At 50.9% G+C, this 23,186-nt stretch overlaps 9 protein-coding genes across 9 annotated transcripts; all 9 read left to right on the top strand.

Moving 5' to 3' along the window:
- Positions 1-1,009: 1,009 nt before the first annotated feature.
- TbgDal_IV4310 (hypothetical protein, conserved) lies at positions 1,010-3,511 on the top strand (the record flags this gene model as incomplete). Its single annotated transcript, XM_011774718.1, has 1 exon — positions 1,010-3,511. The coding sequence occupies one exon, from the start codon at positions 1,010-1,012 to the stop codon at positions 3,509-3,511; it is 2,502 nt and encodes an 833-aa protein (XP_011773020.1).
- Positions 3,512-4,482: 971 nt separating this feature from the next.
- TbgDal_IV4300 (rRNA methyltransferase, putative) lies at positions 4,483-5,337 on the top strand (the record flags this gene model as incomplete). Its single annotated transcript, XM_011774717.1, has 1 exon — positions 4,483-5,337. One exon carries the CDS (start codon positions 4,483-4,485, stop codon positions 5,335-5,337), a length of 855 nt encoding a protein of 284 aa, XP_011773019.1.
- Positions 5,338-5,520: 183 nt separating this feature from the next.
- TbgDal_IV4290 (hypothetical protein, conserved) lies at positions 5,521-8,268 on the top strand (the record flags this gene model as incomplete). Its single annotated transcript, XM_011774716.1, has 1 exon — positions 5,521-8,268. The coding sequence occupies one exon, from the start codon at positions 5,521-5,523 to the stop codon at positions 8,266-8,268; it is 2,748 nt and encodes a 915-aa protein (XP_011773018.1).
- Positions 8,269-8,920: 652 nt separating this feature from the next.
- TbgDal_IV4280 (hypothetical protein, conserved) lies at positions 8,921-11,725 on the top strand (the record flags this gene model as incomplete). The annotated part of the gene is made up of 1 exon (XM_011774715.1): positions 8,921-11,725. One exon carries the CDS (start codon positions 8,921-8,923, stop codon positions 11,723-11,725), a length of 2,805 nt encoding a protein of 934 aa, XP_011773017.1.
- A 630-nt stretch (positions 11,726-12,355) lies between these two features.
- Positions 12,356-14,344, top strand: TbgDal_IV4270 (hypothetical protein, conserved; the record flags this gene model as incomplete). Its single annotated transcript, XM_011774714.1, has 1 exon — positions 12,356-14,344. One exon carries the CDS (start codon positions 12,356-12,358, stop codon positions 14,342-14,344), a length of 1,989 nt encoding a protein of 662 aa, XP_011773016.1.
- An 852-nt stretch (positions 14,345-15,196) lies between these two features.
- TbgDal_IV4260 (hypothetical protein, conserved) lies at positions 15,197-17,767 on the top strand (the record flags this gene model as incomplete). The annotated part of the gene is made up of 1 exon (XM_011774713.1): positions 15,197-17,767. The coding sequence occupies one exon, from the start codon at positions 15,197-15,199 to the stop codon at positions 17,765-17,767; it is 2,571 nt and encodes an 856-aa protein (XP_011773015.1).
- A 784-nt stretch (positions 17,768-18,551) lies between these two features.
- Positions 18,552-18,950, top strand: TbgDal_IV4250 (hypothetical protein, conserved; the record flags this gene model as incomplete). Its single annotated transcript, XM_011774712.1, has 1 exon — positions 18,552-18,950. The coding sequence occupies one exon, from the start codon at positions 18,552-18,554 to the stop codon at positions 18,948-18,950; it is 399 nt and encodes a 132-aa protein (XP_011773014.1).
- Positions 18,951-19,145: 195 nt separating this feature from the next.
- TbgDal_IV4240 (hypothetical protein, conserved) lies at positions 19,146-20,684 on the top strand (the record flags this gene model as incomplete). Its single annotated transcript, XM_011774711.1, has 1 exon — positions 19,146-20,684. The coding sequence occupies one exon, from the start codon at positions 19,146-19,148 to the stop codon at positions 20,682-20,684; it is 1,539 nt and encodes a 512-aa protein (XP_011773013.1).
- A 732-nt stretch (positions 20,685-21,416) lies between these two features.
- On the top strand, positions 21,417-23,036 carry TbgDal_IV4230 (hypothetical protein, conserved; the record flags this gene model as incomplete). Its single annotated transcript, XM_011774710.1, has 1 exon — positions 21,417-23,036. One exon carries the CDS (start codon positions 21,417-21,419, stop codon positions 23,034-23,036), a length of 1,620 nt encoding a protein of 539 aa, XP_011773012.1.
- Between the last annotated feature and the right edge of the window lie 150 nt (positions 23,037-23,186).

The following is a 23,186-nucleotide window of genomic DNA, read 5'->3' as shown; positions in this document are numbered from 1 at the left end:
TTTTTTTTCTTCTTTACGGAAAGGAAGGGGAGTTCACAGCGAATACACTTCCAAGTTTACTTTTCTTAATTTTCCTCTACTTTTAAAAGACAATCCCGTGAGATATGTACTACAGGTATAAGGCAGCAGTGCGAGTATGCAAAGCATTCGGCATTAACGCAGGCCGGCACACTTCGTTTATTTATTTTGCTATCCCGGAATATAGCTTATATCCAAGAAGAAAAAAAGAACTCCCTCTTCCCCTGCCCTCCTGACAGCAGCCGCGTCGAATGGGAAAACTTAAACATTGAAAAAGTATGTCTAACGTTGGGAGTCGTGAATTGACTGGAAGAGTGGAAAAAGCAACGGGTGTGAAACCTTCAATGAGGCCAATCCCTGCATGGGAAAAGTGTTAATTTGTTGTAAATGCCTCTATTTTGTTTTCAAATGTCACCAAGTCTGGTCTACCTTCCTTCAACTCTTGTGAAAGAGATTGCGAAGGAAAATTCTTTGTGTCTGAAACTACATATAGGAGTGGAAACCGGTACCGGTTTCCCCCTTTGTTTTGTATTGGGGTAGTACCAGCGTTTATTTAATACCACGCGGGTGCGGATAGTCATCCAACTGATAGTGAAAGAGAGACAAACCGGCGATTAAGGAAAACGTGCACGCTGCTTCTTTCCTTCAGAGGGAGTCAACTGCACCCAGCGCGTGGAACGGTGACTTGAGTTCCTAACACTTTATGTACGCTTTCAACTGGCTTGCCCTTGCGCACGCAAACCACTACTTCCGCGCACCCGAAACTAAGCCTGCCGCTCGAAGAGGACGCGTAAAAGGGGGAACCCACAATTCATCAGACTTGTTTGCACGTTGCTTCGCTTTCCACCCACCCCTTCTCCTCTTCTCTACAAAGGTTCACCCACCTATTGCCGCAAGCGGTAGGTGTCTTTTCAGCCATAGTGTGTCAAGTTGTTGTTACGCTACCAACCAGCTGGGGCTCTCAAAGTAAGGCTGCTGCGCGTTGAAGAAGATGAGCGACACGGAATCTATTCAGTTTAACGAGGTCACAGACAACGAAGAACCAAACGTTTCTGTCGGCTCAAGGACTATGCCACAGGGAGTCGATAAGACTGGTTCTGCTCAGCAGTTTAACAGACCACCACTCCATGGCGTACTGTCGCCAACAGCACGAAAAGGTCAGATGTACTCATCGTCGGCCTCAACGCCGAAATTTGTGGTGCTGAACGATGAGGGCGTAGGGGACTCAGACCACACAGAGTCCCTTCAGTTCAAAGAGCTAACAGACGTTGATTCCCCAAGCGCCAGGGGAGAGGCGAAGGCCCTCTCTAGGAGCATAAGTAACCGCCCTGTTACTCAGGAGTCCAAACGTCCTCCGCTTCACAGTGCAGTTCCACAGGCCTCCCGCAGGAGCCATGGGCAGTCCTCTGAGGGGACAAGTTTACATTTCGTTGTCCATGGTGACGCGGAAGGTGACGACGACTTTGATGACAGCGATTCTATACAGTTTCATACAGAAGGAGCTTCACGTAACGTATCTTTTAAAGTGCAGTCCACCACTTCGATGGCAGAAACCAAACGGGGTGCATCTGCAGTAAGGGGACAACAGTTGGCGAATATGGAGACAGCAGATGACTCCCTTGTTTTCTTCGTGGAGGACACGCAATCGTCCATTGGCAAGAAGATTAACTCCCAGCGGGAAAACTCGCACGATGACACCATTAGCTTTGTGGTTGAAGATCCAGTAACCGGTGGTGGGGAGGGCACGAGCAGTGCCGAGAAGAGCATAAGCTTTGTTATTGCTAGTGCCGATGAAGCGTCAGAGAAGTCACCTCCAGTGCCGCTGGCCGCTGGTGGAAAACGGATCTCCACCTCGCCATCACCGAAGTCCCCTTCAGAGAAAGTGTCGAAGCGTGCCGCCGGGTCTGGGAATGCACAAAGAAAATCTAAAAGGACTAGTGTCTCCAAAAAGGCACAAGGCCCAAAGGAAGTAGGGACGGGGTCTGCACGGGCGAACAGTAGAGGCAGTACGCCCCAACACGACCCTAACGGCGGAGCGGGAGAGGGCGCAACCTTCAACGTGTACAAGGTGGATGGTAAGCACACTCTAAATAAGGCTGGAGCTACTGCTCTGCGCCCCGTGGCCGAAGGAGGATTGGCCCCGCGTACCACAAATTTGGCCGGGGGGCGGGCCCTGAATGAAAGGCAAGCCGCGGACGATAATGAGACATTAGCTAGTTTGGTGCCCAACGCCGCTACACTCCTGCCGCTCCCATTCCCACAAACGCCGGGACGCAAAGTTTCCTTGAAGGCCCCCGATGTGGAAGAAATGGTTCTTCAAGCTAAGGTGCACACGGAGTACTGGCGAATGTTTAACGACGTCCAGCGGGAAGAAGTGGCGCAACTGACGGAGCGGATTGTGCGCACACGTGAGGGAGGTACGAACGTTTGGGAAGGAAAGGCTGAAAAAGAGAAGCCGAGTCAAACGAGCAGGCCCCTCTGCTTTTCTGATCTCTTCAAGAAGACTCGGAAAGATAGCAACAGGTCGGGGAATAGGGGAAGAACAAATGCTGGAGGGGCCCACACGTCGCCGGGTGCAATGTCGACGGGTTGTGGTCGCTTAACCGATGAAAATAAGCCATCTGCTAACCATTTGGGGGGCTGCTATGATGAAACCGGTATCGGAACCTTGCGTATTCCCAGTCCGAACAAACGTCGGTGGCCTCTTACACGCAAGGCGAGGCGGCCGCGACCACCCAAAACGGAAAAAACAGGCAATTCACGCTTCGAGAATATCAGTAAGGAGGTGCGAGATGACGCATTGGCAAAGTTTGCCGAGTTGTCCGGCGTCGCTTGGCCTCCGTCGTCGAGAGATGAGTTGTTATTCCTTACCGGCGTACGCCTCACGCCAAAGCAGCGCGAACAGTTCTATGAGTCGATGCAGCTTTACACTGTAGCATCGTGGAAGGTAAACATGAATGTGTACGCGGCGTGCGAGCAGGAAACAGCCCCTTCCAACGCCCGTGAGGTGAAGCGGAAAGTGAGGGTGACACGCACAACACTCTTGCGGAAGGCTTTCGCGGTAATGGATATCGAAAAAACCGGTGTCATCAGCGTCGCGCTACTTCCCTCGGTGCGACAGCTTCTTGAGGAGGAACGACGAAATCTTCAAGACGCACTGAGTGGCCGTAAAACGCAGGAGGCTTTCCTCACTCGCTCACGAAATGAGAAGGCCAAACTCAGCGGCAGAGTAAACACAACAGTTTCCCAAAAGAAAACGGAGGGTGATGACGATGTGAAAGCCGTTAGTGCACTGCGTATTTATAGACTTGTACTGGACGTACTCCTCCCGCTTCTCGGTGCCTCAGGCTTGCTGACATTCGACTTCACAACGGTGGGGTTACTTGTGTTTGGCACGTTGGGCCTATCCACAGCGGGTGCCAGTCCGAGTTTTCTGAAATGGCGGGAGGCCACCCTCCGCTGTTTTGATTCTCTACTGAAACACCCCGTGTAGTCACTAGCAAGAGTCGCGCGTTTGTGTAAAAGGCACCATACGACCCACCAATACACACTCGCAGGAAAGAAGTGGTAACGGCAGCTGTACTTCTGGACAGGGGGAGCTCTCTCTCTCTACAAGAATAGACTCCACGGATAGATATAAATAGAGTAGGGGAGGATCCTCTACTCCCCTCGGTAGACTTTCATGTATGTGTACAGGGATATAGATACACATTGCTGTTGCTAGTGTTACGCCATAACTACACTGGTTTGGCACCAGGTACGTTACAGTAGGTGCTTTACATTTTCGGAGACCTTGATATCGCAGTTTAACTTGTCTAAGTTGAGTGGTGCAAAGCTTTACCCGTCTTTTGACTTTTGTCTTATTTTTTAGATTTTTATTTCCTTCTGAGTATGGAGAGAGCACTACGCATACATACACAATTACTTCATCCGGCGCCACCTCCTCTTTTTGGGATTTTCTCTTGTTCGAACGGTCCTACATTGTGTTTACGCCACGCGGTGGGCCCTAGCGATTTCGCATCCGCTGGCTGTATACAGGAGTGAGAAGCGTGGGTTTCATCTCTCTCTTACTCCAAGCCTTTATCACCCCACTACTTATATATATATATATATATATATATATCATATTTGTTATGAGGTGAGTAGTTTGAAATACTTTTGTTTAGAAGAGGAGTGGGTAACATAAATTACAGGGAAGGAGGGTCGAAGCAACCATGAATGTCGGCCACAGCACTAGTCACATTCCATCGTGAAAAATATGACAAAAAGGGGGTGCATCTAAACAAACCACAATATGCTCTCTTGAGCTCCATATCTACCCTATATTTTATGTTCCTTTACTTAAATATCACCTTTACGCTTCCTGCGCACATACAAATCAGCTGCGACGAGGGCGTCGCAGACAGTAGCCCAGGGACACGCTCAGTGCGCCTCTTATTTTGTCCGTAGGGAAGAGGGAAACAAATGTACAGGTGCCGTTCCGCTTACAAACTGCTGGAACTCGACGACAAGTTCTCCCTCTTCGGCGGGTGTTCCCGCACAGTTGTGGACCTCGCCGCTGCACCGGGAGGGTTTTCGGAAGTGGCACTGCAGCGCATGACAGCTGCGGAGGATGTGACGTCACGACCTCCCGTAAAACCACTTGTTATCGCGTTTGATACTCGCCCGATGAAGGCGGCACGGGACTTACACGTGGTGCAGTGCAACATTAACGATCATAAACGTGTTATCGCCAGTGTGGAAGAGTTCATTCAGCGGCGAGGAGTCGGTGACGGTGCAGACAGGCAGGTGGACGTTGTTCTGCATGACGGAGTGTCAGTCGCTAAGTCACACTCTGCCTTCTCTGTTACGTACGCTCAGAACCAAATGGCAGTAGGGGCGTTGCGGCTAGCGTGTGCGCTATTTCTTTTATCCTCACAGCCCGCCGGTACCCGTCAGCCTCCTCGCGCAGAGGATGGCTTAGCATCTTCTTCCAAAGCAGAACCGCAGGGACCAACGTTTGTAACCAAGGCAATGCGGTCAGCCCATTTTAACCAGGTGCTTAGCGCCATGAAAGCATACTTCCGCCATGTTTCTGTCCACAGGCCAGCAGAGTGCAACGCTGCTAGCAGTGAAACGTATGTTGTGGCACGCGGTTTCATGAGTCACGCTAGGAACCGGCGGAACCCACTATTTTTGAATCAGCGACAACGTTTGCTGAGCCTACCACCCTTTTCGGAAGACGTGCTACCGGGGCGGCAGATTGTGTGGCGTTGTTGGGGGTGCCACATGTACTGCATGGGTGCTGCGCCTTGCATTAACTGCAGTCGCGTGGACTAGTGTATACTATTGAAGACGAACTACCCTTTAATTACCCCCTCGTGGTCGGTGACGCTGGTGCCATTAACGTCTCAGTCCCCTGCATCTTTCTTGGTATAGAAACTAAATCGAGATACCAGATTGTTCGGCAAGTTGTTTTCTGCCAGATTTTGCCTTCAGGACAAGTTGCTGCCTTTTTTTTTTATGTACCCTTTCATAGAACCTCGGAAAATTGGCGAGAAGTATAGAGTAGAGAAAAATATGCGATGTCTTAGTCTTCTCCCCCGGGGGTGCGGCCCAATGATAAGTGTTATGCATGTTCGCTTCATAACTTCATTGAGCCCGGCGGGTGCAACAGCCGCAGGTTTTCAGCCTATCAATTCAACGTGGACGAACACGTTGGGGACAGCGACGACATTTGCTAGCACTGATCAGAGTAAAAAGGAAGTGAAAGCGGAAGGTGGAGCGTGTACCACATATCTTGCACCGAAAAGCAGGGCCCGAAAGCGCACAGTCACAGGGACCGTAAAAATTCTGATGTCGATGGCGTGCACCTCAGAGAGGGAAACGAAAAGAAGCACCGTCATCACAACCGCCGCTTGTGCGGAGGAGACAAAAGAAGCAGTTGAGGGAACTGTGGCTGTCGATGTCACGCCGCAGCCCGTAGACCCACGGCGGCTCCTCAGGGTACTTCGGGCGTATATTCGCAGTGAGGCTCTTCTGGAAAAACTCTGCCGCTCTAAGATACCTGCAGTGCGACGCCACTATTTAGTCATTCGTGCACGGCGGCAGCGACTTCCGGTGCTTCACCGGGACATTCTTCTGAACGAAGTTACACGTGTTGTTGAGCGGCGCGAGGTTCCCCTCATTGAAGTCGCTCGGTTACTTAAACTGCGCTGGCCCGCACAATTTACGGATCTTTCCGGCAGCCGTTGCCTTTCTTTTTTGAAGCGCAGCCTTATGTCGTGGATTGCGGAGTTACTGCGAGAGGGTAAGCTTGCACCAGATGGCGCGCGGACGGTACTGTCGCAGTGCCCGCGGCTCTTTCATGGGCACATATCGCTCATGAGCTCTATTGTGGAACGGGCGCTCCTTGACGTCAACACAATACAAAACCCTGAGCCTATCATAGTTTTGATGTGGTCGGTGAATGAAGCGGGCACACATGCACCCAATCACTTTTGGAGGCGTGTTGTGGGGAGGCTTGCGCAGTTGAATCGCTCGCTGAGGCATAGATTCGGAGACACGGTGCAGCTGGGGAAATGTGAGAGTGGGCACAAGGGTGACACTGCCGTCTGCAGCGCTCCTGGTGATAAGGGAAAGGACTGTGGGGAAACCGATATCAAAAGCAACAACGATAATAAGGAGGGTAATATTAATGACACCAAGCGCAACTATACGGTGGGTCATGTGTTTTCTGGACTTACAACTAGGCAGCTATTCCGTGTTTTACGAGTACTTCGAAAGGAATGCTGGTGCAGCGATGTCTCTACCGTTTACGACTTTGTTGACAAGGCTCTAAAAAATATTGCCCTTGAGGTGGAGGCTGTTGGATCATGTGAAGCCACTTCTCAAAAGCGCCCAATGTCAAGGCAAACAATCACCCAGCGCGTAAAAAAATCAGCGGACCTCACTCCGAAGGAGTTGCTCTCGCTGTTGAGCATCGCGGGCGAACTGGGTGTTGACTTCCATGCATCACTTGCGAGGACATCGGACTTTCTCCTGGCGCCAATGGTACATTATTTGGACCGAGGGCAGTTGTTGCAGTTGTCTTTTTTTGTTCGAAAGACACACTGCGACTCGCCAACGCTTTTGCAATCGATGGCGAATGAAATTGTACGGCGCGGGGTGAATTATCCAGTTTCGCTTAGCGTGAGCAAGGCGGTCTTGCGCACGGCGCTTCAGAAGCCAGTTCTGCTTTCACAACTCGCCCTCACACCACTTGTTGATCATGTCATATCTTTATGTAAGACATATGGCTGGTATATGCGAGCCTCGCAGCTGCTTGGTTGGGCGGAAGTGTTATATGATCTTTCTCGTCGCCACGACCCATCGTCATCTGTTGGCGTCAACGTACGTTCGTGTGTAGAAAGACTCGCAGCGCCGTTGCGTGCTATGCTCGAGGTGGGCGTGGTGCCGATGACCGTCGTTTCCCGCTTCATTGAGCTCACGGTTATTCTCGGCATGCGCGCAAAGCCACTTCAATATACGCAATCCATCAAACTGTGGGAGGAGCGCAATGCTGCGGCGAACGCGCGTATAACTTTTGCGAAGAGTGTCTTGAATAAAGAGAGTGACACGTTGATTCCGATGGCGGAGTTCCCGTACAACGCAGCAGAATTGGAGGATTCTGGTGAGGTGGGCGAGGTAACCTCCCGTTCTACTGCTGAGCTGTGCAGGGCAGCGCGTCAGGTGTATGATGAGCTAATTTACTTGTTTGAGATGCAGATGATCATGCGCTCGCCGATTACACAAAAGGAGGAGGATCGGCTGAATGACACGTTTAGTCACGTCGGGTTGTACAACATTGTTGTTGGTGCCAGAGCCATGTGGCGGGTACATCTTCAGCCTTCTTCTTTTCCTTCAGCCAATGCCTCTTGTGTTGAGGGCGTCGTTCCATTGGGTTCGCCTCACCGTATTTCCTCTACACCGCCTCGAGCACTACCTGTGTGGGTGGAGCGACGCGTTAACGCTATTGTCGAGGGCCGCATAAGGCGTGCAAATATAAGCGCCACCTCAACCGACGAGGATGTGCTCCGTTTGTTCGGGCAACGCCACTGTAACGCAGCAAAAGTGCGTCACTTCATGCAACTGCTAATGGAGGAGTCGTCGTTGGTTCTGGTTAAGCAGCAGCGTTTCGTCTGGATTTTTACGGCGGAACTGGCGCGCCGATTTGGTGGGGGACAGGAGCAGCAAATGGCGCAGAAGATGTTAGCGAAGGTATTTTGTTAGTCCGAAAGGCTGGATGAGCAACTAAAGAGGCAAATTAAGGAGCCTCAAAGGTACTGGACCGTGGGTAATGCGTGCATAACTGGAGCTAGTTGTGCAGTTGAGGAGGGTTGTTGTTGGTTTGTTTGTTTGCGTGATCTATGTGTCACATCAACCACGCAGATGCGGATTGCTCCTTTTCAGTTTTGCCACTTATCTAACAAGTTAATTCGCTTTTAAGCACATTGGTGTGTGGCGGCCGGCAGTAGGCTGAGGCCAGGTGAAACTAATCCGCGAAGTGAAGTTTGAGGTAAACATCGTCGCACGAAATGATGACTTGGGACATGGCCGCAGTTCGTTACGTGCACAACATGAAGACGGGCTGTGTGGTCCAGTTTATGCCTTCGCAGTTCCTTTTTCTCTGTTCGCAGATGCCTGCATTTACTGATTTCTGAGTTTTATGCTCGCACTGAGGGGGGTTGTTAAGCGTACTGCATGATTTCTTTTCGTCGATGTGTCACTCACACCAGTCGCGTAGTTTGCGTTATTCTGTTTGGGACACACATTGTTATTTTATTTTATTTTTTACACCAATAAAAAACATTGGGGGTACACTCTCTCTCCCTTCACTTCTCCTCGTTATGTATTTGTAGGTCAAGTCAATAAAATTAGCTTGATGTACCGTCTTTATCGTCGGACTGTAGGTTATCAGTCGCTACACCAGAGGTTGTCAGCGTGCCACGTTATGTGTCGCCACGTTTCTACGGATAACAGCGATGGCACAACACCACCCAAACCGCGACGCAGCGGCATCAGGCGGGTTGTCCCTTCTGATGAGGAAATGGCGGAACTGCACGATCTCGAGCAGGAGGTGGCATCCACAACTTCCTCTCGGTCGAAGCAGTCGGCGCTCTCTGGTGTCATGGTGGAACCCATGCGCTTCTCCACTTCCGGTGACTCGGGAATGGAAGGCGCTGGGGACGATTTAGGGGAGTTAGAAGCCGAAGGGGACGAAGAGGGTGTAGGAACAAATTCGTTGACTGAAGCGGAAAACGTATACAAAAGACACAATGATGGAGGTGCGCTGGAGAAGCGGGGCTTAGCGATCCCTCCATCAGGGAAACCGACAGACCCGCTGCTGGCCAACAGGGACGATAAAGAAGAAGGGGGCGCGGTGCCTTTGTCGCAGGCGGAGGAAATGCCGGTGAGTCGCAGCACACTTGAACGACAAGCTTGTGTGCGCTCGCTTTCCCTAGAGGAGTTGGTGGAGGCTGTGACTCTTTACCTGCGTGCGACGAAGAACCCACGGCTGGTGTCCGCCGATGAGGAACATATCTTTTTTCCTGTTCTCATGGAGCGTCTGAATGAATTCCACGTCAGCCAGTTGCTGGATGTTGTGGAATGCCACTGGGCCCGTTCCACACTTGTGCGGTACGGTACAACCTTCAAGGATATGGTTCGTGACAGAATTGCACTTATCGCAACCGCGGCGGCAAAGAGCGCCTCCAAGCGGCCGGCAGCTGCGGGGGAGAGTGTCAATGATAACAGGAATGGTGGTGCCGTGGAGGAGGAAGCTGATGACTATGATGAACAAGGAGATGCAGTGTACGTGCACGAGGCAGAGGAGAAAACTTCAGACCTTATCATCCTTCGTGCGGCCGAGGAAATGTCACCCGAGACGGTGCTGCGGTGCATCATTGTTATGGGCATGAGTGCTGGTCGTAGAAAGCGGGACCTGCAATTCTTTCAGGCGATGGGCATGTTTTTAGTTCACCACATTAATCACTACAAAGATCCACATGAATTGGTGCGTGTGCTCACGGCTTTTGCTCGCGCTAAGATCGTTCCACCTAAACGTTTCCTGGCGCTCTTAGGTCGGCGTTTTGCTGTGCTCAACAAACGGAAAAAGTTAGGCTCATTGCCTAGTTACCGAGCGTTCGTTAACCTTTACAAAATGGGCCACGATCAGATGAACACTTTTCGGTTTCTTGCGGACTGCATTTTGGAGACAATTGATTCCAACGTTAAAGCGGAGAAGAAACGGCTGCGCTTGGCCCAACTTCAAAGCAGCTCTAACATTACCGCCGCTACGACCAACGGAAACGGTGCGACTAATGAGAGCGGATGCGGTGGCTCCACAAGTAGTTCTAACCCAACTGTAACTAATACTACTGGCGCGGGGGATTTAAAGGCAACACACACATCTGAAGGAGCTTCCGACGTTGCATTCATCGGGGATTTGGACCCGCATCTGCTACAGAACCTGAGAGCACGGGAGCGGTTCAAGAGGCTAACGGAACTAAAACCGTCAATGTTTACCAAGCTTCTCCTTGTTCTTGCACGCTTTGGCGCACCGCATCAACAGTACTTACGACCCACAACTGTGCCGCTCATTCTTCCCACATTGCGGGCCTTCCCACCACCGAGTTTTACTCGTTTACTTCGCGCCATGTCTCTCTTCAGGACGACGGATTTGGACCTCATCGAACCTGTCATCGACTTCATGGCCGATAGCCTTGGTCCAACAAATGTTGTACCCGCAGATGTGCTGCAAATGGTCCGCTTGGTGGCGCCGCCTGACGTACCGGTACCCCGCAACCTTGTAAAGCTCATATCGTTATGTGAGGCAGTGTACTCCAGCTCGGCCTCGTTCAGCCACTCTGATGGGAAAAGTAGCGATAGCACTGATGCCGCTGCGTGTGCAATGACCACGTTATCCCCAATACGACCTGGGGATATGTGTGCCGTTGCAGTTGTTTTATTAAAGATTCAAATGAAGGACGATGTGCCACTTGAGGCGTTGGACCCACTCACCCGCTTGATGGAATTCTTTGCAGAGCGAATGTACCTTCTAATGAAGTTACATATCGTTTCATTGACGCACGTTGACGTCTTCACGGATCTTTGCCGACAGCAACAACATCCGGACGTGTCGGGGCATATTGAACGGCTTTGTGCTGAACGGCGTCGTGTAAATGATGCAGAAGGTGATGACGAATATTACAGCCAGTTGGACATTGACGTGCGCGAAACCCTTCACCGCATCCTTATCGTAAACGACTATAACACCTACGGTCAGTACCGCCCCACACCTGGCGTTCTGCAAGTGGACTTCAAGCAGGCACTAACAGAAGTTAGTGCTTTCGATGTGCTTGAGGCGGCAGACCTTTTCGCTCAAGCTTTCTCCAATGCTCTAAAGCCAGCTGTGGAACGGCATCTCAGCAGAAGTATTATCGCTAAGCTGGACGGTGGTGGGGAGGAGGTCATTACGGAGGGGAACAGCATTGTCCTTCGGCCTCCGCGCGAATTACTGCTTACACGTGAAGATCTTGGGAAGTTTGTGTGCTTGCTTCAACGGACACCGCTGAGGCGGGTGCGGGCATCGCCAGTTGTGTGGCGATTTGTTGAAGAAAAAGCGAAGAAACTGGGGATGGATGATGTACTGAGGGTGGTCGAGAATAAACTGGCCACAGCAGTTTAGCATGAACTCTTTTTGATACCAGAGGCTGTGATCCTCTGAGGGGAGGGGTAATTTAATTATTCACACAAACTGCAGTGGGATGTGCCGCGAGTTGTTGTTTGGGTGAGGAGCGGCACACGGGGAGAGCAGTGGAAAAAGAAGGCAACTGCAATGAGGAAGCAAGTCGGATGTCTTTCCTGTGCTTTGGTAAGGTTTCAACAAGGCCGGAGGTCACTGTGAAACATCGTGTTATGTTTTTTTTTTTGAGATTTGCTCATTTGTTGCCTCGTCATTTTTTTTCCTTTTTTGCTCGTAACACACCCCTAAAGCAGGCGCTTACCGCTAAAACAACATCTCCGATGATACACACATGGTGGTCACACATATGAATTTCTTACCTATGCATCGAATCACAGTACCGGCTTCAGCGGGACGTGTTTTTCGTACATTCGTGCTTTGGGTACCAGCAGGGATGCATCCCGGAGTAAACTTTTAAACGGTTGCTCATCGCGCACAGTGTTTCTTTGGTATCATTGTTTCTAATGTATTTCTAATCCCTACCCGTTGTGTGTGTAGTAGTATGGGTCAAAACAGTCAAAAACTTTTGTAAAGGAAGAGAAAGGACATACATACCTTTGTTTAGGGTGCGCAATGACTGCAGTTAAGGAGCCTCGGGTAGATTTCGAACTGCACAACTCTTCCATAGCGCGTGACGACGCCTGCCTCCAGTGGCTTTTCTCACGATACCGCGCACACACATCAACTACGTTACCGTCAAGGAGTGACACCAGTGCTGCACCAACAACAAAGGGGAATGATAACATTAAAAACGCTACAGAAGCACTGTTAGTTCAATTGGAGAATGACGTTACCGCCTGCAAGGCTCTCCGCTGGGAGAAATTCAGGTACAGCTCACCAATATATGAGGCAGCATCACCAACTTACCCACTGCGAAGGGGCTCCACAATTGAAACGGTTGTTGAGGAGGTTGAAGATTCCGCTGTCACTACCGGAACAGTGGGGAAACCGCATCGCGTTCTCCGCGTAAAACTTCAGGAATCCTCTCCCAAACATGATCATGAAACTCGCGTCAGGAGCGTGCAGGAGGAGCCATCCCGCCACGTATTCGCTGAGATGTTGAGGAAGAAGAATAGGGAGAACCTTGTAAGGAGCATTGAAGAAGCGGAAGCCGCTCGTGGCCACAACGGACACTCGGGATGGTTGCGACCGTATTTTGGTGGTTATTTCCACATGCCGCTTCCCCGCGGCCCCACAAGGTTCCTCGTTTTCCCACAGTGGCACCACGACGTCACTGTCGCAACTGAGAAGCAGCAATGGTTTCCATACTTCCTGCGTGGGAGTTGCTATCAAAAGGGCCCACATGCACGTGTCCCTATTGTTGGCGACGCTGTTCGCCCGCTCCGCATGCCGTGGAATGACTTAGTTCTGGCTGTATCTTTTGCGCGAGAGTTCCCGAGAGAACTCTCCGAGGACTTTGGGGATCGCGTAAGGTTGTGGCGGGATGTTGATGCCATTTACTTGGATGGGCACGCCAATCAAGTGCGTACTGAGCGCCTGGTGCTCTGCAAGACACGTAGCAAGTCACCAGAAATGAACCATCTGTCTGCAGGTGAGACTGCAGTAGTTAGCATGACAGAAGAGGCGGAGGCCGAGGGGAAGGAGACGGAGACGGAAATCATTACCACAAAACTTCGTGAGTCGGGGTTTCGTGCGTCACTGCAATTTCGCAACCCACGTTACTCACTCACCGTGAAGGGTACCACTTGTATCCCAGAGAGGGCACCGAATCAAAGAATTACTTCATTGTTAGTGCTGGATGAGTATGACAGCTTTGTTCAGCACTTCACATCACCATTTTTGCGTTGGCTTTTTCCACGTGCAACGTACTGTTTGCGGTGGGCTGGTGGTCCCGGCGTGGACTTCAATAGCGCTGAGCGTTCATTGACATTCTTCGGTAAACTGTGGTCGGAGTGGTGGGTTGAGCTGCCACTCCGCGCGGACCGTTTCTTTCTTCGGCTTCGAAACAAATCATCCCTCGTGCAGCCGCTTACCGCTGGGCAGTGGAAGCAAACATTTTCGGACGTCCAAGTCAACGGAAGCCATGGGAACCACGCGGTCAGGAGCGGAGAACACTCTTTATTCTGGGCTACGCAAGGCCCGGTGTGGGATGCGGGTCTCATACGCGGATTCCGTGACATATATCCGGGTATGCACTACGCCTCAAGGTGGTATACGGTGCTCTCCATGGAATTGGGCTTCGGCGGCAAGTTGCGGGACGAATCCAAAATGCTCGTTGACGGAGCGTCTCAAACCGGTTGGAGAAAACCAGGTGGAATGATTTATGCGAACGCCTGTTTGATGGACTCCTTCAAGAACCCACCGCGAGCATCTATGGGATTCTCCTTGACTAGCAGGCCACGTGCCAAAGAGGACGCCTTCAACACCCTTGAGCCCTCGTCCTTTGAGTGTAGTTTTAACTGGTGGTTGAAGTTTGGTAGGGACGGTATGAAACTTTTGTCAGGTCTTGTTGAGGGTCAGTCGGTCGATAAAGCCGTATTGCGACCCTCGGCAACGGAGGCGTTTCACCATCTTCGCTGCGGGCTGACGTGGAATTTATGACAATCTCAGCGTATCATTTGTTTGTTTACATGCTCATTTTATCCCCCTCTTCGTTTTTATTTTTTCCGCTCCGGCAAGACGTCTACACAGTGTATTATTACTCGAGTGCACTGCTAGGCGGAGAGAGTAAGGCTGCACGGTTGAGAGTGAGTTGGTGTGTGTTGTGTCCCCTGGCGATGGCGTCCGGTCTTCGGCAGCAACCATTGCAATGAAGACACAAAGAAAATACGAACAAGAAAAAAAAGTGTTACGCTACTTCTGTGCCGACTGCAACTTCCCATTCAGTAGTGGTGTTTTGGCTCCACACGTTATGTATTTGAGTTGCCACACACCTCCTTGTTTGACTGTTGAAGGGGAGTTGTACCTTCAGTGTACTTTCTGCATTACGGCCAACTGGTGATTGGAAATCATACATGTTTTGTTAAGAACTGCACATTTTGCACTCCTTCCCGGCCTATCATGTGGTGACACACATATGCATGCATAAAGAGGGATAAACAAAGAAACTTCAACGATTCACCTGAGCGGCCGGTATCCAATTGCCGTTTTGTTCATCTCTTTGAAACTACGCACCATTGTTGTTGTTTTTCCCCCTCCTCTTCCCAATGGACCACACGCGCGCCGACTCTTCACTATCGTCATGAACAAATTCCTGGATGCACACATATTCCCCGTCTTTGCGTTCTCTCGTGTGAGGTGCGGCGGCGATCATCGCTCCGCATCACTCTTTTCTGAATTTAACCCCATTGTCTTCACTTCTATCGCTGGTTTCTCAAACAATTCACAAACTTGTTTTTCGTCCTTGCAACATTCCTTTCCGCTAGAGGACACAACTTATATATATATATATATATGAGTCTAGAGGTCGTGGATGCCACGGCTGAAGCACTGCCGCTGGAGTTGCTGAACGCGGTTAACAAGGAACTTACCGCGCAACTCTCACGCCATGAAGAAATACACGACGGACATGTTCGCGAAATTCAAGACCAGCGGCGCCGTCTGGAGTTCGTGAAAGAACACCTGGCCAATGTGCGTGGCGAAATTGTAAATACGCAAGCCCTAGCTGACAGTAAAAGGCGCGAAATGGAGTCCGAGTCGCACATGTACCGGCTCCTTCTTCGTGAGTGCGGTAGGCTCAAGCAGAGTCAGATGCAAATGCAGGCGGAGCAGGCAGATGTGCAAGAGAGGCTGCAGGTCGTGCAGGACCGCTTATTCACGGAGAACCTCCGCATGGCGGAGCTGAAGAGTTCTATGGCGTACAATCAGGAGGCGCTTGAACAGTGGGACGCGGCACGCCAACAAAAGGAGTCGGATGAAGCGGCTGTTGCGCGGTATGCGAAAGATGATGCGGTAAAGTTACGCCAACTCGACAATGCAGTTGAGCGGCATGAGGCGCAGTTGCGCGAGCGACGAAGACAACTTCAGGACGAGGTCGCAGTTATGCGCAGTGTGCAGTTGGAACTCAATCGCGTGGCGACAGACTACCGGCGCCAACACAAAGAGCGCGGTGACTTAATCGATGAGTGGGAGCGTGTTGTGAAGGAAATCCGCGAGCGTGACAATTCCATCCGAGCAGCAGCCCAGCAGTATGCGGAAGGGGCTGAATGGATTGAGCAGCGGCGCGTAGCACTGAAAAAGTTGCACGATGACTACGACGCTGCGCGTGCTGAGGAGGCACTCATGCAAGCGGGCATTGAGGAGCGCGAGCACCGTGCGGAGAAGAGCCGCCAAACCCGATCATCACTGGAAACGCATGTCACTGGATTGGAGAATGAGGTGGAAACAATACGAGAGGAACTTGGACGCTCCATAAAGGAGCGCAACAACGCCCGTATCCGTTTGGAGCAGTCAAAGGCGGCAGTGCGCGACAAAACAGCAGCTCACGAACGTCTCACGGCTAAAAGGGATGACTTGAAAGAACAGAAGAGTAGCGTGTACAGTAAGGGAGCGGATCTTTCGACGCAGTTGGCCACGATCGGCAGGCTCTTCAAGGAGGCGCAGGATGCTGAAAAGCAGATGGATAAGGAGACTGAAATGTTGAAGAAAGAAAATTTTACGATGAGTGAGAGGCTCAAAGAAGTGCGCCGGGAACAATCAGATCTTCTCGCGGAGATAAGTGGTGGGCAACTGCAAGCTCAGAATCTGAGGACCAAAATCGGGCAACTCGACGGCCAGTACTTTGCGCAGCAGCAGCTGCTTTACGCTGTAGAGTTTTCCGTTCAGCAGATGCAGCGGAAAGTTAACCGCGCCAAGGGTGAGCGGTCTTTGGATGAGCGCAACAAGCTGCAAGAAAAAATAGCAACTTTGCAGAATACATTAGCCGACTTAATGAAACAGCAGCGCGCAATGGAGATTCAGGTTAAGCGTGTGCGCGAAGAAACGTGGCACGCCAATGTCGAGTTGGAACGGGTCACTTCGGAGAAAAAAATTGCAGCGGAGAAGTTGTTGCAGCTTACTCTAGGTTGCGACAGCTGCACTGCCGAACTGGCAAAGCTTCGCAAACAACACGAAGAGAAGTTGGTGCTTGTTGACACTCAAGAGCTGCAATTACAGGATCTGAAGCGCACATTGCATCAGCGGAACGGTGAGCTCGGTAGTCTCGCCGAGCGCAAACGACAGTTAACATGTGACATCGCGGAGCGGCTTTCTGAGATTGCCGTGCATCATGATATGATGAAGATGGAGGCTAAACTCGTAGAGGAGCAGCGGCGGCGTCTTGCATCAGATTTGCGAGAGAGGCAAAAGTCACTGGCCGGTCTTCGGAACCGTTACGACGTTCAGCTCGTGCGTCTTGATCCTGAGAAGGTGAATTGGACCCCAGCGCAAGTTGTTATGGAGGCAGCGCGCGAGCGGGAGGATTTGCAATTGCGTGGTGACACCTTAGATGTCCGCGTGAGCCGAATGGAACGGGAGATGGATAAGTTGAAACGGACGCTAAGTGTCATTCGCGCGAGCAATTCGAACTACCGTCACATGTTTGATCCCGTGCCGGAGAGTCACGACATGGTAAAAATGCGCATAGCACTCCAACAACAGCAACGAGACTTAAAGGCAGCTGTGAGTCGACGCGTGATGGAGCTGAATGATTACCAGCAGGTAATGGAAAGCAAGGAGCAAGACCTCCGTCAGATCATAGAGAAAAGAGAGCGGGTGCGAGCTACCATGGAAAACCTGCAGAAGGCATGCGAGCAGGTACATGAAGGGATTATGCAAGCCCGGGAGACAGTTATCCGCTACACCCAAACCATACAGAAGGCAAGCGCCAACGTGCCACCGGAGGTTTTGGCTGATGTCGAACTCCAGGAGAAGCGCGACATGTTCAACAGTGCGTTGGGTCGTTTGCTGCAGTTGGCACAACAGCAGGGCGATGAAGTTCGCCACCACGTGCAAACCTTGCTAGCCAGCCGTCTTGTAATTGAGTAGCATTTCGAGGGCATTGGCAAGTGCGGTTTTACTTTTTGCATATACTGACAAGTAGATTTTTTTTTTTAGAACGCAGTAGCGCCTGCGTATGCATTGTATTGCTTTAAAATTGCTGTCTAGCTTACAGCTATTAGATCATTGGAACAACAACTGCCTCTCATATCACGTTTTCACACTCACCTCGTTTGTGGTGCCTCCTCTGTCTTCATTCCCAATGACATCTATTATCATCATGTGGGGACAGAGGGCTCGTAACAAGAAACCAGTATTCACGCACCGCTGCATTTGGCACGTACGAGAGTTAATCTCTCGTACTGACTGAATGTAGTGAACAAGAAAGGGACAGTGTTAGCGTTGTGTTTAATGACCGCACAGGTGAGCGCGACATGTGCAACTTGTAGCCACGTTAGCAGCTGGGGAGAGGGGCCACGGTGACTTATTGAAATCAGTTTGTCCCGTGGGGAAGTGCCGATGCAGTTTAATGAATACATAATTTCCCTTTCACAACTGTTATTTGGAAGCTAATGTGCAGCCATCCCTCTCTGCTTGGTTGATGCTCACAGGAAACTGTGCGCGCCACCGTACTTCTCAGTATGCCTAATCCTACGGGAGAAAACACATTCTCCTCCGCTTGTCTTATTCCTTGTTACAAAAACCGACTATTTTGACGTTTGTTCTCGGTCAAGCATAGTTCCACCAAACCAGCAATCATTTGCTCGAATCGTTGAGCAAAATTAAGACCATTGTTGGTAAGTTTGATCGACCGGCTCATTATCTGTAGCACATGTACTTCGAAGAGGAAGAGAATAATGATGACTACAATAAGGCTGAAGGTGATGAGTCACCACACAGTCGAGCATCTTCAAACGTGTCAGACATGCCGATGCCTCCTCTTCCGCCCCCAACACCACCAGCCGATGTATACGGCTTAGCTACAGAGGAGATTTACAGCATCATCAAAGAATTACGGCGGCAGATTGATGACCCAACAGCCCATCATGACATCAAGGCCATGCTGAAGAAGGAACCTTCCATTCTTTTGGCCGTCACTCGGGTCCTGCATGAGTCCGGACTCCTACGACGTGGTGTTGTGAATGCACATGGACAAGTGGAGGAGCAGATTGTGCCCCTTCCTGAAGCCCCAGCCCCGCCGTTGCCAACGGGGTATAGCAGTTGGGTATAGGTGAATGTTCAAAGCTGTTGTTGCACACAAGTTAATAACATCCGCTTCGCCGTTGACACTCCGTACACATCTCAGGCTCGTCGTGGGAATCGGACATGTAGGTTTACACGCGTGCCTGACTGTTATGCATTGCACCAACCCCCAAATTTACGTTTGATTGGCTAGGAAGTTAGGGTTGAAACTAGTAGGAAAGTAATGGCAAACACGGCTCTTCTGGAGCGAGAATATGCGCTACCACCGATGGGCGAGCTGTGCTTAGCGACCGCAAGCAGCGGCGGCGCTGCAACCGTTACGCTTCTTGCTCAAGTGGAAGATAGCGGCGAGGAACCGCGTGCCGAGATATTCGGGACGGAGTTATCGACAGGCGTAGTTGTCCATCTCCCGGTGGCTCGTTCTCTCGCTGTCTTCTCCCCTACAGGCTGCCGATTGGTGCTTACAGCATCCTCCGCTGTTCACCAGATATGTTACGGAACGACATGCAATGCTACACGGGCACGCTCAGTTGCAGACATTCATACTCACTTGGAGGTGCAGCGTGTGAAGGCGCGACGAACCGGCGCAGACGGGATAGGACCACATGTACTCTTCGTGGCTGAGCGCCGCGCTGTTGGCACAAGCACGTACGTCCGTACTTTGATCAACTACGCTGTCCGTTTGGGCTACCACCCTCTGCTTCTAGATGCCTCGGTGGAGGCCCCACGGTTTGGTTACCCTGGAGTAGTCTCTCTGTACGCGATGCAGTATACTATAGACATCGAAAACGAGATGGCATTTGTCCCTGGCTTACACTCCCATCAAGGGACAAAAAAACATGAGGACCCGGCCCTCTTTTTGCACATCTTACGTCAAATGATGCGCTTGAGTACAGAGCGTATGGCACGAAGTGACCGGTGCCGTGTGGGCGGGATTTTCGTCGACTATGGAACTATCAGTCGCGCAGTGGTGGAGGATGCGGAGGCTTGGGAATGCGCCGAGGAGAAACCGGAAGGACGTCCCAAAGTAAACCCACTAGATGTGCTTGTGAGTACAATACTTGCCGCAGGTATCGATCACGTTTTTGTTGTTGGCAGCTCCTGGTTACGGTTTAAGATAGCACAGCGGCTGCATCAAGAGAGCGGTGCACAATCGGAAATCCCCCAAATAACTCCATCTACCATAACGTGCAGTAACGGGCTGAAGGTACAGCTTTTTCTATTGGATTCCACTGAATGCGGGGCGGTGCCGGACGATGCATTTTTTAACCGCCAGTGCTGGTTACAATATTTCTTCGGCAGCCGCACAATGGCAGTGAAGCCCACACTCTTTACAGTGGATGCTTCTCTCATTCGTCTTGTGACAATTGGCAGAGGTGACACAAGTGGAACTTCCACTTTCATGCCCATGATAGACGATGATTCAGACCATCAAGATCCCACAGTTTCCGGACAAGCGGACGTAGCGCTAACGTACGTGCACCCACAAGATGTTGACATAAAAAATCGTGTGCTGGCGTTGAGCACAGCGACTGAGCAAGAGGAGCTACCGGATGGCACACTGCAGCGCATTCCATTCGCCGTATTTGAGTCCCGACTGAAGCGTGGGTTGTTGATGGGCTTCGCGTTAGTTGAGTCAGTGACAGCAGGAAGTGTTACCTTACTGACAAATGCTGCTGGCATTCGAAAAGACATCGGTTTGTGTTTTATTGTCACTGATCAACAACTCATGGCACAGGCAGATGTGGAACCCCCTACGTGAAGGGAGGCAGAAAAGCGAACAAGAAAGGGGGAACGTGCTGGCGCCCCGCTTCCTGACGGCACTACATATCTCCTGTTACCGTGTCTTGTTGTTTTTTACTGGCTAACTCTCCAATTTCCCGGTTCAGTCCACTTAGGCCTGTACACCTCACCAACGTCTCCCGAACGACTTTGTCTTATCGAACCAAGAATCGGTACTTGACTTACAAAGATAACTCTTTGAAATGTATGACGTGTAAAAGGTGCAACCCCGCCCCCAAACGGAAGCTCCATTGAGTCGGTTATGAATAAACTGTACGACCTCATTATTTGGATGGCGGGTCCACTTTCCGTTATGGTGTCTTCTGTAGTGAGAAAAAAGTGGTTATACGATACACCATGGTTATAGCACGTGGTAAAGTCCCTCTTGCCAATGAAGTCAGCGGACCGGTTCACTTAGTACGGGGCGTTTGCGACCAGGAGGGCTGCATAATTGTTGACGGGCCTTCTTGATTTTCTCAGGGTGTGTATTATAAACCACAGTTATAAAATATCAGCAGCGCGGTGGAATGTACACAGGGATTGTTACCATCTGGGGCCGTGTCCGTGGTCCTGAAATGGAGGGAGGTTGAGGCAACAGCAAATACAAAGATATGAACCCTTAAATGGCTGTTAGAGCTAACCAGTTAACAATCAGTGGGCATCTTTTATGTGTTGAAGGTGCTTCCCCCTCCGTTTTCATTTATTCTCAGCTATGTCAAGTGAGCAAGGTGGCGACCCGTATGGGGTCGCAAAGCCGCGTCGAAAACGAGTAAGGTGGGACTGCAATGGAAGGCGCAAGCGCGTTACGGCTACCGCATTTGTTAGCGATTTCCTCCCAGCGCCACAGGCTAACAAGGTTTCAGATGATGTGCCAAAGTCTCCAAGAGAGCGAAAGGGGCACCTTGGGAACCAAAACCCACCGGCCTCACAGAAGGTGCCCGTCCGGCTAAAGCCCACTGTGACGCGCCAGGTAGGCCCCGGTAAAACGTTGCATGCGGGCAAAAAGCATTTTTTAGCCAAGGGTAAGCTGCGCAACCCGGACGCTCCCTTCAATCATAGGGCACGTTATTCGAAATTTAAGCGGTCCATTGTTGAGCTACGACGCGAAGTGTTTGAATCGCTTATAAACGGAGATCAGCAAAGCAGTATACAGGACGCTCTGGCGGCAGTTGCAGTCGGTAGCTCAGTAACTTCTTCATCGGAAAATACTGCACTGACTTCACCCAGTCATACGCTACAACCTCTTCAAGCACTCGTCGGGAAGTTGCATTCCCTGTACGCTAGATTACACAGTGAAATGAACCGTAAATCTTACGTGAAGGCGGCGCGCTGCCTCACAACTATCCGCAGACTGCGGAAGCGTTTGAACAAAACTGCCTTGAGGTGGAAAGGGGGCGTGATTACAGTAAATACGGGAGCCACGCAGGAGGATGCTCCGACTGTGGAACCTGACACGAGCCAAACGCGGGGAGAATGCAACGAGGGCGCCTCAGCAGGGAAGCGGGGGGACTCAGAAGGTGCTGCCAAGGCTGATAACGTTGGCTCCGACGGCGAACCGAATTTTGTTAATTTTTACCCCTCCTTATCCCTAATGGGGATCGGCACACATCCACTGACGGCCGTTATTGACCAGCGAAGTGGGCGCCACCCACGGCAGCTCACTGCTAGTGAAGTGGCTCAGTTGCACAATACCACACCGGACTTGTTGGTGGCTGCTGCCAACAGCAACAAACCCAGAAATCCGATCCCTAGGTATCTCGTCTCTTCTTGCGCTAACATTCTAACGGACAGGTTGGACGATATCGTTTTTACTATCCTTCAGCGGCAGTACACTCTTCAAAAGCGTATGAAAAAGGAGAAACCACTCCAATTCAAGGCCAGAAAGTTCTATTCGACCGGAATGAGGGAAACCTTACGGGCGCTCAGGGCTGCTGCCACTCGGATTCCTGTTGTACTAATTGCTTCAGACATTGAGTTAAACGGCACTCTCAGTCCAAACATAGACAAAGAGTTCTGCGTTGAAAGAGAAGGGACTGCAGAGAATGTGGTAGCCACCGTTAGCAGGTCGCAACACAAAACGGTAGGGGAGCTTGGGGTTAGTGGAACACTCGAGGAGATACACTCCCACTGTGTGAAGGGCAATATCCCACTCGTCACGTGTATGAGTAGGCGCAAGTTGGCGTACGCACTTTTTGCAAAAGGATGCAATATATCCATTGTTGTCCTTCATTCGGCTGAAGGAGTTCATGAAGAGGTAAGGGCATTACGGCACTACGCCCACCAACTTTGCGAGCAGTACCGACGCATAACTCCTTCAGAACAGGGTAGTTAAGGTGTTCGTTACCAGTTTTTCGCTGCACGGTGACCAGATGGGCATCAGAAGCGGTGTAAACCAAGACACTCAAAAAAAAAAAACAGAGCTCAAAACAGGTGGAAAATGGGGCGTCAAAGTGAAGAGCATCCGTTCTAATTATTCTGTTGT

This window comes from Trypanosoma brucei, chromosome 4 (genome assembly GCF_000210295.1).
Source record: "Trypanosoma brucei gambiense DAL972 chromosome 4, complete sequence".
Taxonomy (NCBI): domain Eukaryota; phylum Euglenozoa; class Kinetoplastea; order Trypanosomatida; family Trypanosomatidae; genus Trypanosoma; species Trypanosoma brucei.
This window is presented reverse-complemented; position numbering and strand designations above follow the sequence as displayed.